We start from the raw sequence: 15,609 nt of genomic DNA, 5'->3' as shown, positions 1-15,609 counted from the left end.
GAAATATGTTGCTCCGTGTTAATGTTATCATGTTCAAAGGTGGAATGGATATGCTTTTTTGAGAACAGGGAGGTAGATTAGACACCAGCCAAATCTCATGTAAACAAACACGTTCTGCCAGATTTCAGAAAATGGAAAAACGATGACTGTTCTGGTTGAAACTTGACAGTATAAACAAAAAGGGTGAGCCAGAGAATGCCAAAACCCAGCTGATTCATCAGAACTATGAAGAAGGTGCAAATAGTGCCAAATACTAAATATCACTTAGGCTTAGAACACATTGGCCACAGCAGTTTGGATGTGATGTCATGTTGCCAACCAAATGAGCCAGTGACAAGTCATTCCTCAAAGGGATAGCATCTCATTTCTTTTCATTTTCCACAGTCTTCCCCTCTAGTGTTTAGGGCTCAGGCCTAATGAAATCAGGGATTAAGGGCTGAATGTCATATGGAACAATTGACTTTGCTCCATTCCACGACTTCAAACTGAACTTTCACCATAATCAATTAGCTCATGAAAACATATCTTTAGTGAGATGGGGGCCTGGTTAAGAGAATATGAGTTTCAGTATACAGCTCTTCTCCACCAGCAAAGATGCATTTCAGAGATGTCCTCTGATGACACTGGGTCAATAGCATATCTCTCATAAGTGATGGACAGGGCTGTGCTTAGTAAGAACTCTTCCAAGGCAGAATGGGCTGACCCTAGGATAAAGTGATTTCTTCTTCACTGTGTTCTTTGAATAGCACCTGAATGATTATTACTCTTTAAAACTATCGTAGAGAGATTTCTAAGTAGGCACAGATTGGCCCTAGATAGCTTTGAGAAATGCCTTCCAACTCTGGGATTCTGGGATTCTAGAATGGCCATTTGGATTTTTCCAGAGTCTTTACTTTTCAAGTAAATAATTTCCTCTTTCTTTCTGAGGGGGATCTTGATTAGTATGGTGTCATATTAACCAAAGACTCCCTTTTAGCAATTTAGTTTAGTGGAGTTTCTGACTTTAAGGTTTGCATCTAAAGAATGTATCCATGCTGGAATAGAAGAAATAGGATAAGCCTAGTTGCCAAGTTGCACTGTTTTTCTGGACTGCAGCATCTTAGCTATAAAAAAAAGAGGAGGTTGCATCAATCTTCCTCTGAGGTTCTGTCAGTCTAAGATCAGTCAGGCTTGTATGTCAGTAGTATCTACACTTACCAATGGGCAGAATGTATGGTGCAAAGCCAGTTTTGGGCAGTGCCTAAGGCTTTGCCAGGAATATCTTTTTATACTCAGTGATCCTCATTGATGGACACTCCTTCCATCAGGACAAATTGTAACCCATTCTTACTTTCTTATCCTATGTTATTTATGTCAATGCTCTTTCCCAAAATATTCCATAGAGGATCTTTCCAAAGAGATGAAGGCCTTGCTCAGAATTAGAAGCTACCAAATCTAATCCAAACCTTATGTGCAAGGAATCTCCACTATAACACACCTGATAATTGGATGCTGTAAGGCCACTACCTCTGGAGACAGCCTATTTCTATTAAAATATTTCATGGATATTAATGAAATTCTCGGATTATCTCGTCTGCCATCTCTTACTTTGAATATATAAATAGCCTACCACCAGGAGTGCCATAAAAAAGTTAGCAATCATTACAAGGCAGAATATTTGTGTGAGGATTAGTCAACAATTCCTAAGATCTTTAACATTTAAAACCTCATAGAAAAACTCTCATCTTGAATTTTTAGAACACTGAGTATGGACCAGATTCCCTGATGCCTCAGACACTTTTTTGTTTTAAGCTGGGCTTTTTGAGCACCTGTTTAATTTATTAATGCATTGCCTCATTGAACTGAAAGAGCTAAGAGTCTGCAAAAGTTCCTGGTTTGACCAACAGGGAGTTACTTAGGCATCCAGAGACTACTGAACCAAATGGCTTTCTCCAGAAAGTTCCCCTGGCATTTGCAGCCATGGCCCTGAGCCACATGCTAGAGGCTGGTGATGCTGATCCTGGCTAGTTCTCACCTTCTTCATTGGTCTCATTCGTAGCCCTATTTATCAGGTCATTAAGTTTGAGTCATGTCAGTGCAGATATACTCATGGAACCTAATAAAGATCTGTCACTTGTCAGAAGTCTTTGGCCACTTTTACAAAACACCCTCCAAGAGCCCCAAATGGAAATGATTAAAAGCTGATCAAGAAGCAATGCAAAACAATGGAGAAGGTGATGAGAAACAGGAGTTCAGTGACCTCAACCAATGCAAGAAGCTTGCACCTCATTAATCCTGCCCATCTGCGAATTGATGGGGGAGCTCATAGTGGATACTATGTTGGGTAGAAGAGGGCTATGGAACAATTCCATTTTCAGAGCAAGAGAGTTGGAAAAGAATGAATATCTGTGCCACATGTTTTGGCTTCTTGATCTGGATTAATATAGAACACAATTCAAAATCTCTCCAATGGCCTTTTGGCTACTTGAAAACTACAGGGTAGGGAAGAAAAATCAAATTTTGTTAGTCAGCCTCCCTCCCTAAGTGCTGAAAACTGCAAATTAACTCCACTCTCTACATTTCTGCTGGGTACCTTACCCTTGCGTGCTTCTTGACAATGGAGCCCAAATTAGGAAAATTAAATCCATTGCCGTTTTGTGTTTTTGGCATGAGTCAAAACATGGACTTCAGCCTGGGAAAACGAGGCCATTACTTTTCTTCCGAACACACGGTAATGGTGTTTAATATGTTGTTAGACCGAGAGACCAGCCATCTTTATCTTTCCCCTGTCAGAATTAATCATAGCCTCCTGTTTCAGAGAACTGAGTGCATCTGTCAGACTCATAAACCTTCTGTTTAGTTACTGCTATGGAAAGATGGTTTAAATACTGTTTCAGTCGAGGTTCCGCCACCCCCATCCCCTTCTTCCACTGCCCTTCTTTCCCTACAAAATTCACAGAATGGAGAAAGAATATGTCAATATTTAGAACACCTTAATTGGGCTTGCTTTGCACTGTATTCTTGAGGACAGCTTGGTTTCAGAATTACAGTGTGGGTTCATTGTCTTCCATTTGCAAATGCCCCACTCTTTTCCTTATCCAGTTTTTTTTAACATGCCCCCAGGGTTTGAGGATGGGGTGAATTCTAGTATGAAAAACCTAAAAACAGTGACCATGAATTTTAAGAATCAAACTTTTTTAAACCTTTTCTTGGAATTTTTTTTTCAACTGGGCACCTGGTTTTAGTGGACCAGAAAGAGATTGGCATTATTGATAACTGCATCCTTCTTCATCAGTGATACTCTGTTAATTCTTCTTCTGTTTATCTTCTATTAACAAAAACTCCCTAAATCTGTTAGTTGAACAGAAATAGATTTTTCCACATTGCAAAATTAGTCATGGTCATGAGAAGGAAAATAGGCATCAGCAAAATGATAGGCTCACCTTGGTGAACTCCCTGAGGCCCAGAAGCAAGCCCCTCGGAATGAGAGAATTGGATAGCGCTGCTCTATCTTGTGCAAAGCAAATCTCCCTAAATCTCTACTAGAATATGAGAATTTTCCTGATCTGTTTGGTTATCAACTAAGTACTATACTAATGACATTTTTGTCCACCTTCATTAGTGCTTTGCCACTTAGAAAATGCTTCAATGGGATCATAGGTTCAGAGCTAGAAAGGACTTTAAGGCCATATACTCCACTTTACAAATATACTATACTTTACAAAGGGAAAGAGGTCCAGAGAAATAAAATGATTTGTCAAAAATCACATAGGTGATAACTGACAAAGGGACAAAGGAAGGACTTGAACTCAGGTCTCATGGACTCCCAGTCCACTGATACTTTTACTGCATTGCTCCCATTCCACAGTTTCTCCATAATGACTCTGTAATTAGTGCAAAGATGATCATCCTTATTTTACAGAAAAGGAAACTGAGGTGTAACAAGGTTTGGGCAGATCCAAAGACACATGGCTTTTCATTAGCAACATCTGGACTTGAACTTAAATATTCAGAACCCAAGCCCTCTATACCACACTGCCTCCCAGAAAGCACCCATGGCCTCTCACAAAGCAAAGACTATTAAAGAGAAGGGATGAATCTGAGCCTCTTCAGAGGCCATGCATTCTTCAAGGAAGAGTCTAGGAAGCAAATTGTTTATATTAAGGGCTACAGATTGAAAGGATCATTCTGTACACTGGTCTAATTATCTGGACCATGATCTGCTTGTGACTGAGAAAAAAAAATCCCATAACATTAATACCTCTTGGGAAATTCAGATCAAAATTGTGGTTAAGTCATGTAGTTTTCTTTGTTGGGTTTGGTCCTGAGACCTGTTTGCAAGAGCTCAGGGTCTGACTGGCTTCAGATGATAATAGGACATTTACCGCAAAATCCCAAGCCATGTCATTTTCAATTCAATTCAGTAAATTTTACTAAATGCTTGCCACATGCAAGGCTTGGGTGAGATACTAGGGATGCAGAAATAGGGGTGCCTGACTGTGGAGGCACAGTTCCCATGAACCTCCATTCTTAATCTTTAAGATAGTTGGTTCCTTTTACTGTGGTTGCTCTCAGAAACACAAACATGACCGATGTGTCTCCATTTATAAATGCCAAGAACAAGCCCAGTTCAGTCATGGGCGTTTGCTTTGGTGTAAAGTTCGTAATTTGAAAAAAGCAGATGTTTCATTAATTTTCTTGTGCAAACAGTCCTCTGTTGCCAAAGGATATTGCCATGTAATTAAAGCAATGGAGGCAGAGTGCATTGTTAAAAAGCAACATAATTAACTCATCATTATAAATGCTTTTATTAAATTCCTTGCAAAATGCAGACCTCTAAAATGCAGGTTTTGTTTCAAAGCAAATGAATGATGGATGGCTAGATGTCAGTGAGTATTTTGGGGGGGTCACCCTTAACAAAGTCTTGTCCTTTTGGGTTGTATTATTAGAAACTAGAATTGTAATAAGATGGATTGAGAAATTATAAAGGAACATGAGGTTTTTTTGAATAGAAAAATCTTCATTCGGCTAATGTAATGGTTTTATTTTTCAATCCCTAGAGACTACACTTACAATAAATAATTTTAATGGTACAGTAGAAAGAGAACCAGACTAGGGGGGAGGGGAGACCGGTCAAGGGACCAGAGTTCTAGTTCCAGCTCAGTCATTCTTTGCTATGTGACATCATGATCCATTAGACTAGCAGGCAAGTAGGTAAACTCTGTTTTTCCAATTCTTATAGTTTTGCTAGAAAACAAATATAGCACATTATGCTCCACACTTTGGAGAATGTGAAGAGAAGTCTAAATTCCATTAGAAGAGAAGAAAAATAACTTTCATATATGATTTATGTTCCAAATTGCAAGTTTGCTTGTCGAGAGAATCTGTTGAAATTTTAATGGCTAATATGCTTAACTGCAGCTCAAGTAAATTATGTATGAAAAGAGTTGCTTCTTTTCATTTTTCCTTACAATAATGATTTTTTCCTTATCACTTGTGTGTGTGTATGTGTATGTAGGATTAAACCTCATTCAAACTACAGTAAGAAAAATGCATTTCAAAAGAGACTCTGCAAACTGTATGAAGTTATGTGGGTTGTACCTATGGCAACGTGACTTCTCCTGTTTATATTTCCCTTGAAAACAAAAGGAAGGAAACTATGCCCTGGGAGATGTTTTGGGATTCGTTCCTAGTTAGTGCATGGTCACCTAGTCACCTTTGCAGCACCACGTTGATGCTGTTTTCCAAGGAGGGTGATGGTTTGATTTCAGGTCTTCCTGACTCCAAATCCAGTGCTCTACATATTTTGCCTCTAGCTGAAAGACTGCAACATTTCATCAATGTCTGCTAAATTCAACTGAAAGTAATCAGGCCACAGTAATGTCTGTTAGAGAGTACAGTATCAACTGGTACACCATGAATGATTTACCACTCCTCTCATTTGATTCTAGGGAACACCTGGAAAACCAGGACCTAGAGGACAGCGAGGTCCAACGGTAACTATTGTTTTGTTTTTGGGGCCGTTGTTTCAGATGATCTTTGAAATATCAGAGATAGTGTGTGCCAGAATGAGTGGGGCAGAAGAAGACCTGTTAGGTTTGAATGGGGGAATCCATCTCTGCCTCTATGACACTTAACATTTCCTCTACTTTGTTGTCTTTCCAGGGCCCACGTGGTGAAAGAGGCCCAAGAGGGATCACTGGCAAACCTGGACCTAAGGTGTGTTTTCAAACTCTTTCTCCAGGATAACCATCAAGTAACACCACATAATGAACTGAGGTTGGGATGCTGCCAAAACATCTGGCAGATGAGGGTGATCTTTTTTCTCCTGGAGAAAAATTTAAAGAGAAGGAATCTTAAGGTTGCAAGGAATTGCCCTCTACTCCCATTAATGGCCTTTTGACAAGTTTAATCAAAGTAATCACACAACTAAGTGTAACACTTATTCACATGTGGTTCCAAATGTTGAACAGGGAAAATGTTGGCCCAAACACATCAAGCAATTTGATAGTGCGTGCCTCACTTATTTCAATCCAGAATACATTTGATAAATCCAGGCATTTGATAAATCCCCAAACACAGCTGGGATCACCCAATCCTCGTGGTGAAGGTTCATTATTTATTTGAAAATGACTTACAAATCTTTGGAGGATGATTTTGTCAGAAACACAAAGAATGATCTTTTTGTCATCAGTAAACATCTGAGCCAGTAACATATAATTCTTCCCTCTTGACAAATGGTTTTAGAGCCAGCTAATCAAATCAGTAATCCTTTTTTTATTTAAAAAATATAAACTTTAGCCAATTGTATGATTTTTGTTTGTTCAATAGCAATATTCAAAAATGAATTATCTTTGTAGAAAAAGTAGCTTCTGATTGGCTTTTTTTAATAGCCAACCAGAATGTCGCAGGATAGTAATGAAATATAACAATTCTCTTGTATCACTTCTATCCCATAACCTGAGTCCATCTACAGCTACCATTTTGGAATAATTATAGTAAAGCCTTTATGGGAAAATACATTGTCACCATGTTGAAGTAGGCATTAAAACAAACAGCTGTGCTTTGTCTTGACATGAATTTTTGATAAATACTTTGGCTGAAGTTCAGTATTTCTCTCCCAGCAGGCATCAGTTATCCTCTTCAAGTGCCCTAGCTCTGTTGCTGTTATTTCAGTCATATATTTATATTCAGAGGTAGTGGGGGGTAATAGATAACCTTTGTGGGCCATTGATGAGTCCTTAATTAGAAATTCAGGGAAAATCCTAGGGAGTTGAGCAACTTCATCTTCATGACATCTGCCTTTTTAGATTTTTATAATGTCATAGGCTAGAATCCTTAAAAATTAACAAATATGGTTTCTTTTCCTTCTTATTATCCAAAGGGCAACTCTGGTGGTGATGGCCCATCTGGTCCCCCTGGTGAACGGGTAAGATGTTTCAGACCTTGTCCTGGTTGTTACTTCAGTTGCATCCTCTCCCCAAATGTATTTCCTTCCCCAGGACTGAAAAGTCTATTGTCAGTGACTCTCTTTCCCACTTGAGAAAGAAGAAAATATCCAAAGCTTTCTTAAAGGAATATGACCTACTCTTGAGAATTACAAGGAAGAAAGTTAATAATTGTGTATAAGTAACATTGGGGGGGTGTAGAATATCTAAACTAAAAATTGCAGCCAGTAGGAAATAAGGCAATATGCCTTTAGCTACAGTCAGGGTATTTGAAAAGTGCTTGAGGCAATGAAATTTAGATCACATCCATTCTTAAATAAACACAGCCTTTGTATTAGTGTTGTTGGAGGAGGAACAGACCTGAAGTCCTCTTTTCAATGATCACTTTCAGTTGAATTTAGCAAACACTTATGAAATGACTCAACCTTTCAGCTTGTTGTTCAGAAGTATCCAACTCTCCATGCCTCCATTTGGGGTTTTCTTGGCTAAGACACTGGAGTGGGTTTACCATTTCCATCTCCAGCTCATCTTAAAGCAAGAAACTGAGGCAAACATTTAAGTGACTTGCCCAGAATCACAGGGCTGTAAGTAGTAAGGCTAGATTTTATTTCAGGAAAATGTCTTCCTGATTCCAAGCCCAGTGCTCTATCCACTGGGTCACCTAGCTGCCCCAAGTACATAGTATAGAGAGCTCTGGTTTTGGAGTCAAGAGCACCTGAATTAAAATCCTCCATGAGACATTTATTAGCTATATGCCCAGCCTCAGTTTCGCTATCTCTCAAATTCCCTTATTCTCATTTGAGATATTATTATCACTGTTCTTTTGAATATCCATGAGATTTTACACACAGGATACAAGGACAGATGGGATACAAACCTTCTTTTAAGGAGTCTATAATCTAATGGAACAAAGAGCAATTATATAAATAGCAAATATACAAATAATAATAGAAAGTAAGGTAGGTGCTAGGGAGCAAGGTAGGCAAGATGCTGTGATGAGGGAGCAATCCCTTTCATTTTGGCAGGGGGTAAGGCAGTAGCATAGGAACATATTAATGGAAGCAGTGGCTATCAAGGATGATTGGCAGATTTCCTTTAATCCAGGATAATAACAGTCTTCAAAGAAAACCATATCTACCTACTTCTTTTTCTGAAAATTTACATACTATATACCAGTGGATGCTCCTTTTAACAGTTCCAGGGATACTTAGTTCACTCATCAAATCTTATTAAGCATATGCTAGGATCATATAATCATACATTTAGAGAGCTGGAAGGGACAGCAGAGGCTATCTAATTCAGCCCTTTAATTTTACAAATGAGGAAACTGAGATGCATAGAGGTTAAGAGATTTATCTAAGATAAAAGGGTCAGAGACAGGATATGAAAATAGGTACTCTGGCTATAGAGCCATTGCTCTCTCTGCTGCACCACAGTGCCCATTATACCTACCATTGTAGTTGATAGAAACAGATAGAAAAACAAAGTTTGGATAAGATTTGGTCCCTGATCCCAAGCTCAGAGTAGAATGAGAAGAAAACTAGATAAAAATACAAATAGCTGTAATATACAACATTATATCATAAGCTCATTAGAAAGGTGCCAATGACACTTGAGGGAACATTTAGGTACTGCTAGATGCCAAGTGATTCCAAGGGTGGACAAGATACATCTCTGTCATTCCAGCTGGTCTAGGAGAAAAGATAGCAGAGTGCTTCTTTAAATTCAACTTTTAAATAACTCTTGTGTCTCCAGGGACCTAATGGACCTCAAGGACCCACAGGATTTCCTGGACCAAAGGGCCCTCCTGTAAGTAACTCTGCCATGTTCTTCTTCAACTCTGCTAGCATTCAATCTCTTGATTTTTTAAATAATAAGAATGATATTTGCATTACCTACCTCTCAGAGTTGTTGGCAACTTTAAATGGGTGTTGTTTATAATGCCTGTCCTCACATCGATAACATCACTGACCAGGTTTCTGTGGACTAGTGTTGGAAGGGACCCAGTCGAATCCTACAAACATTTTATTCAGCACATCCTATGGTCAAGGCCTCATGTGAACTCCCCAAAAGCAAGCCTAATAAACTGAATCAGTGTCTTGACATTTGTTGATTTTTTCAAATTGCCCAGTATTCCTAAGGCAAGACAAGACAAGGGTCATTTACAGGAATGAGTGCCTTTCTGTCAATAATACATGTTCAGTTGGAATTAATGATTCATGATCCCCAAGAAAATGCTTCACAATTAATATTTCTATAATGGATTCCTTTGAAATGCCCACAGGAAAAACCATTGAATTACAAAATGTAAAAATTAAAGACTGATTTTCAAAACCAGTTATTGATTTCTAACAGTGCTCTTGCTTAGTAGAACTTCAGTGAAAACTTCTCCCTTTATTTTTTTCTTTAGGGTCCACCAGGGAAGGATGGACTTCCTGGGCACCCTGGACAGAGAGGTGAAACTGTAAGTATCTGGAAATGTTGGTTAATCATTAGGCCTGAACTATCCCATGGTTTTCCTAAATTCTTCTATGTGGATGTGGTGACCTTGCTTGGCAATCGATGCTTATTTCTAGACTTGTATGTCTTCAACTGTATCAAGAAGTCTTTGAGAATCAAGCCAAGTTTGTGATTAGACCAATAAGGCTAATGATAGATTCTTTGAAAGGTCAAATACTCAACTTAAAAAAATATCTCGGCTTGACTATTATTCTCTACTAATAGCCTACTCTGATGTCTTATTATGAGCCAGAAGTTACCTGAGGCTCTGGCAGAAAGAAATCTAGAAGGCTTTTGTGACCAGCTCTTCCATTTAGAGCAAGACTAGCCAAATTTGGAGAAACATCATCAGAATGTTGGCTACCAGGTTACTACTTCTTTTTATTTGTTTGTTTTTGCCTATAATGGTATAGTCTCCTATAGTGTAGAGTACCAATGATAACTGTTGATGGAGTAAGTACCTACATTGATGAAGTAGTGAACAATACTTAGCTTGGAGAAGATAGCGAGGCTATGCTAAGAACAATTCTTTGTCTTTGCTTCTAAACCAGCCTTAGATATTTAACTACTAGCCATGTGGAAATCCATTTTGATATTGCTAGAAAATCACAAATAAATGTCATGCAAACCTCCTTTATCCCAACTTATATGTACCCATATTTCTAGTCTGTCCAGAGTATCATATATTTACATTGGAATGTATGCTACTATGCATGTATTTAAATTGGAAGAGTTGAAAAGGTCCCACTCTTTTAGCTTCCACGGTAAGATGTTTTTATAATGCATGAGTTCACGGAAGAAGGATCCCTTTGAACCTATCTTGCCCTTTACAAATGACCTGGATGTATTAAATTACAACATGATGCTGACCTTCTTCTTCATAGTTAATTAAATAATTTTGTACTTCTTCTAAGTAAAGAAGCCTGAACAATAATTACAGCTTTCAGATTAGGCTTTTCATAGGGAAAATTTTCTGCAGTATAAATAAGACCTGCTCAAGTTGAGTATGTCTCATGATCACGTATTTATCTTTGACCTTCAGAATGAATTTGCCCAGTCTTTAGAAGTTCATAATGATGAGCACACCAATACAGTCTTCAATATTTCCCTTAGCTTTTTGGTTTTTAGAAAGCCATTAGATGAATAATACAGACAACCACCCAAGACTCATGCAGTCTGTAGAGTTGGCTCTAAATGACCAAGCTGAAAGTGAGGCCCAGTATTTTACATCCACTGAAAAGTTTTGTGACCAGCTCTGCAATTCAGAGAGACTGATGATGGTTTGACCTAGACTACCAAATAACTAATTCCCCATATGCCTTCTCTGTTATTCTGTTATGTCCTTCCTCTCTCTCTCTCTCTCTCTCTCTCTCTCTCTCTCTCTGTCTCTCTCTCTCTCTCTTTCTCTCTCTCTCACATACACACATACACATACCACTTTGTCAATTTTAAAAGATATTGCACAGATGCAAACATTGTTTGACACCAAGGAGAATAATGAGGTATGCAAAAGGTATGATGAACTAGTTCTATTTCCGTGCTGATATCTTTCCTGCCTAGTGGCATATGGCCTTTAAGAATGCCCACAGTAAATGTATGTCACCTTTTAAAATGTGTTTTTGAATGCCATATTTAATATCTTTTTGGTATCTGTTTTGAAAAAAGTTTCATCTTCCTTTCCCCCACTTTGGTTCATTTTGATGAAACTTCTTTTAATTACCTCTTAACTACGATGTTGCATGATGCATGGTAGCAGAGAGATGGAGATTAATTTGATATTTTGTTTACAGGGACAAATTAAAACATTTCTTCTGAGCTTTGCATTTTTTCTCTAATGCCCTGCTGGAGCAATAAGGTAGAAGGCTTTGCATCTGGTGCATTTTTTTCCCTCTGACTTAACCTGGAAAGAAGCTGGTAAAATAATTAGGCTGCTTGTCATTTGCTGAGAAAATAATGTAAGCACTTCCCAGCTGTATTCTTTTGTGCTTGTTTGCACTCCTGAAGGCTGAGGTTGGTAAGGAAAGAGAGAGGCCTGCAGTAATTCACTTGGGTGATGGCTTTGTCCTCATCAGTGAGACCCATTTAGGGCATTTCTGCCAAAGAGGTGTTTATCTTACAAAGGCCCAAATGGATACACACTCCCTTGAGATGTATTTATGTCCCATCCCCAATGTTTGCCCTGTTCTTTCAATTCCATCCTGATCCTGCCAGCAATAGCATGTGCTAAGAGGCTGTGTGGTGAGAATAGTCTCAGTTTTATTATTAACTCACTGCCTCTCTGGGCTTTAGATTCTTCAGCTGTAAAATGAGGGAGTTGGGGCAGATGCCCTTGAAGGTTTTAGTCAGCTAGGATTCCTTTGAAAAGGGTTATCCAGATGAAGTAAAAGGACACTTTTCAGTGGGGGGCTATTGGGAGTCCTCCAAAAGCTACTGTGGCCTGCTTAGCAATGGAAACAAAGAGGATAGCTCTCTTAGAGTTTTAAATGTAGGCAATAAGAATAACTCAGTGCTTTTGCATGTAGGCTTTGGGAACATATGATGTCCAGCTACACATAATTTCAATCAACTATCATGAAACCCAGAATGCATTGGCTGTTTGTATGCATGTGTGTTTGTGTGTTTGTGCTTTCTCTCTCTCAACACCACGAGTACCCAATATCGCAGGAATCAAGATTGCAGGGTCCAGGAATTCCTTCAAACCCTATAATGCCTTTACTTACTTCCTCTGTGCTGGAAATATATTAATATCTTAAGAACATTCTCAGTCTTTTTGTCCAGTTCATTTGATCTATGCTTAAGAGAGAAAAGTGGATTGGAGGAGGAGTAGATAAATTATGTGTATCTTGAATAAACAGCATTCCTCTGCTTCTTGGGAAATGTCGATCCTTTTATTTTATAAACCATAGAATCATAGATTTAGAGCTGGAGGGAAATTTAACAGTCATCTTGTCCAATCTCTTCATTTTAAAGATGAGAAAACTGAGACTCTGAAGTTAAGTGACTTATTTAAGGTCACATAGAAATAAAGTGGCCAACCCAGGTTTCCAACCCAGGTCCCTCTGACTCCAAATCTGGCATTCTTTCCACTATACCACACTGTTGGTTTGAGGGCTCTGAGTTCATCATCTTGATGTTATCTGTTATGGTCACATGATAGATAATTTTCATATTTTCTTTCTCACTAATAGCTATTCCCTGAATGGGTTTGGTAATACAGTTAAGGTATCATGGTATCCTTTATGAAACAGATACCATCTTTTGTACAGGGATGTTCAGTCCTCTTTGAGATGTAACAATATCCTAGACATCAATACTGAAACTTGTGTGTCCCTAAAGATTGACTTCCTCTTTAAATGACAGACTGTGAAACTTAGAACTAATTATCAAATGCAAAATCATCATTTTCTTGCATCTGCCTAAATATTCATACCAGAGAGAGAATATTTCATTTCAATCTAGAGTCAAACAGACAATTTAAACCACTGAATTTGAGAACCAGCATGGAGCTACAATTGCTTGCTTCGAAAGCTCAGAATAGCAAGTGAGTTAAATTACCTATTGAGCATCAGAGGCACTAAAGGGAGAAAGAGGGAACTACTCATGAAGCCACTAATGAGAAACAGCCAAGAACATTGGCTGTAGTAGCTAGAAAATGGGGGAAAATGGCACCAAGTCTACTCTGAAAATGAATGTTTCATGGCATTAAAAAGATTAACTGTTGTTTTTAAACTATATTTCTTAGCACAAAAACATGGCGTGTTGAAATCAATGAGTACTACTAATTCATCTGGGTTCATTACTTTCAAGAAATTAAATGTAAAAATGAAACAAGAAGAATGGAGGCTCTCCTTGTGAAATCTGGGAGCTCTATATGTTGAGGGAGTGTGTAAGTGTTCTAATGAGAAATGGAATGGCATTAGGAGCTATAGACATGAGTTCTTTTGTATATTCAAATGTGATGAACTTCTTTCCTAACAGGGCTTCCAAGGCAAGACTGGTCCTCCAGGCCCCCCAGGAGTTGTTGGTCCTCAGGTGAGATTGGAATTGGAATCTTTCTTGACTACTCTGATGCTCACTGTACATCCCTTAAAGGATATGATTTCCCAGACAGGAAAACCAAATATGGAGAAGAGGGGGATTGGTGAATTTAAATCCACCAGCCAACTAATATTTATTTTTATCTCTATTACATACAAAGCTCAGTGCTTAGTTCTGTGAAAGAACAAATAGTTAAAAGACATGAACTTTGCCTTCAGTGAGCTTATATGCTGGTGAGGGAATGAAGATACAAACCCATGGACAGATGGTGGTTTGTGGTCATTGCCCAGTGGGTAAGATAGACAGTAAATGTAAGTGGTCAGAAGAGGATGAGAGCAGTTTAAAGTATGGTAGTCCAGGAGTCTTCATGAACTTGAAATGGGCTTTGAAGAATAAGTAGGATCATATAGGAGAAAATATGGAGGGGTGTTTGAGGTAGATGGAATAGAAACAAGAGAGGTGCCTGTAAGAGATCTTCAGGGGCCTGGGAGAAGATTAGTTTGCCAGGCTGAAACAGAGAAATCATATCAAGTAAGGATGAGAAACAAACCTGGAAGAGTCTATTGGGGTTAGATTGAAGAGGATCTTAAATGTTAAGCTAAGGAATATAGACTTTATCCAGTAAGTAAGAGGGAGACACTTTAAATTTTACTTATTAATGACTCTTCCAGTTCCCACCTCTCTTGATCCTTCTATTATTTGTGGATTTTTCGTTGGATGCTCACTAATGAAATCCTTAGCAAACCAATAAGAACAGAAATTTTAGACCAGAAAGTAGGATGAAAATCAGCTAAACAGGACTGCAGATCAATAAATTTTTTAGAATCTTTGTACCTGATGCAGAAACATGGTACTGAATAAGATATTGATCTGTACTGGTCACACAACAGGAGGGGGAAAAAATGCTCCAGCAGTTATTGATGACAAGTTTTCCTCCTCACCAATAGCTATTTTCTGAGTGGATTTGGTGATACTTCATTGAACTCATTTCCCTCCCATGTTTCTGTGTAAAGGAAGCCTTGCCTTGCTTAATGAAAGGTGGCAGGCAATTGGGGGGAAAAAAAAGCTAGACACACAATAGCAGTTAATGGATCCATTCAGTAATATAAAGGATGTCAGTTTCTTGTGATCATCTCTTTTGGTGAGGCTCCTTTCTGAATCTTTATTGAAAGGGAAAAAGAAGTTGAAATACTGGGAACAGACCCTTAGTCCTACTGACTAGAGGTGGTGCCATTGGATTTGGGAAGAAATTTTTCTGTTCGTGGTTCTTTATTTCCTTGAAAAATTGTCATTATCTGATCCTCACAGGGACCCACTGGAGAAACTGGCCCAATGGGAGAACGTGGCCATCCTGGACCACCTGGACCACCAGGTGAGCAAGGTCTCCCAGGCCTTGCTGGAAAAGAAGGAACTAAGGTGTGTTGTTCATTTCTTTGCACTGGGAAATACTTTCCGGAAGGAGCCACTACCACAGTTTATTACTTTGATGGGTCTTAGTCTTGTTCCCTTTAAAGAAATGATTGATTCATTTTGAATGCATTTATTTTTAAGCAGATGATAAAAATAACCAAAAAAAGATAAATGTTTTACAGAGAACCATTACTCTAATTTGATCAGGGGCTTCCTCAACAAATTCAGCATTTTT

At 38.5% G+C, this 15,609-nt stretch overlaps 1 protein-coding gene across 1 annotated transcript in view; it reads left to right on the top strand.

The window, feature by feature from the left end:
• The window catches only part of COL5A1 (collagen type V alpha 1 chain), a 229,289-nt gene that overhangs the window by 157,266 nt on the left and 56,414 nt on the right, over nucleotides 1–15,609 (top strand). Inside the window, exons 33-39 of the mRNA XM_044659681.1 lie at nucleotides 5,931–5,975; nucleotides 6,145–6,198; nucleotides 7,364–7,408; nucleotides 9,183–9,236; nucleotides 9,838–9,891; nucleotides 13,905–13,958; nucleotides 15,273–15,380. Of these exons, the coding sequence (XP_044515616.1) occupies nucleotides 5,931–5,975; nucleotides 6,145–6,198; nucleotides 7,364–7,408; nucleotides 9,183–9,236; nucleotides 9,838–9,891; nucleotides 13,905–13,958; nucleotides 15,273–15,380 (414 nt within the window). The remainder of the gene's footprint in view (nucleotides 1–5,930; nucleotides 5,976–6,144; nucleotides 6,199–7,363; nucleotides 7,409–9,182; nucleotides 9,237–9,837; nucleotides 9,892–13,904; nucleotides 13,959–15,272; nucleotides 15,381–15,609) is intronic.

Source organism: Gracilinanus agilis, chromosome 2, assembly GCF_016433145.1.
Source record: "Gracilinanus agilis isolate LMUSP501 chromosome 2, AgileGrace, whole genome shotgun sequence".
In the NCBI taxonomy this organism is placed as follows: domain Eukaryota; kingdom Metazoa; phylum Chordata; class Mammalia; order Didelphimorphia; family Didelphidae; genus Gracilinanus; species Gracilinanus agilis.
Note: the sequence above shows the minus strand (reverse complement) of the source record. Positions and strands in the feature narration are given on the sequence as shown.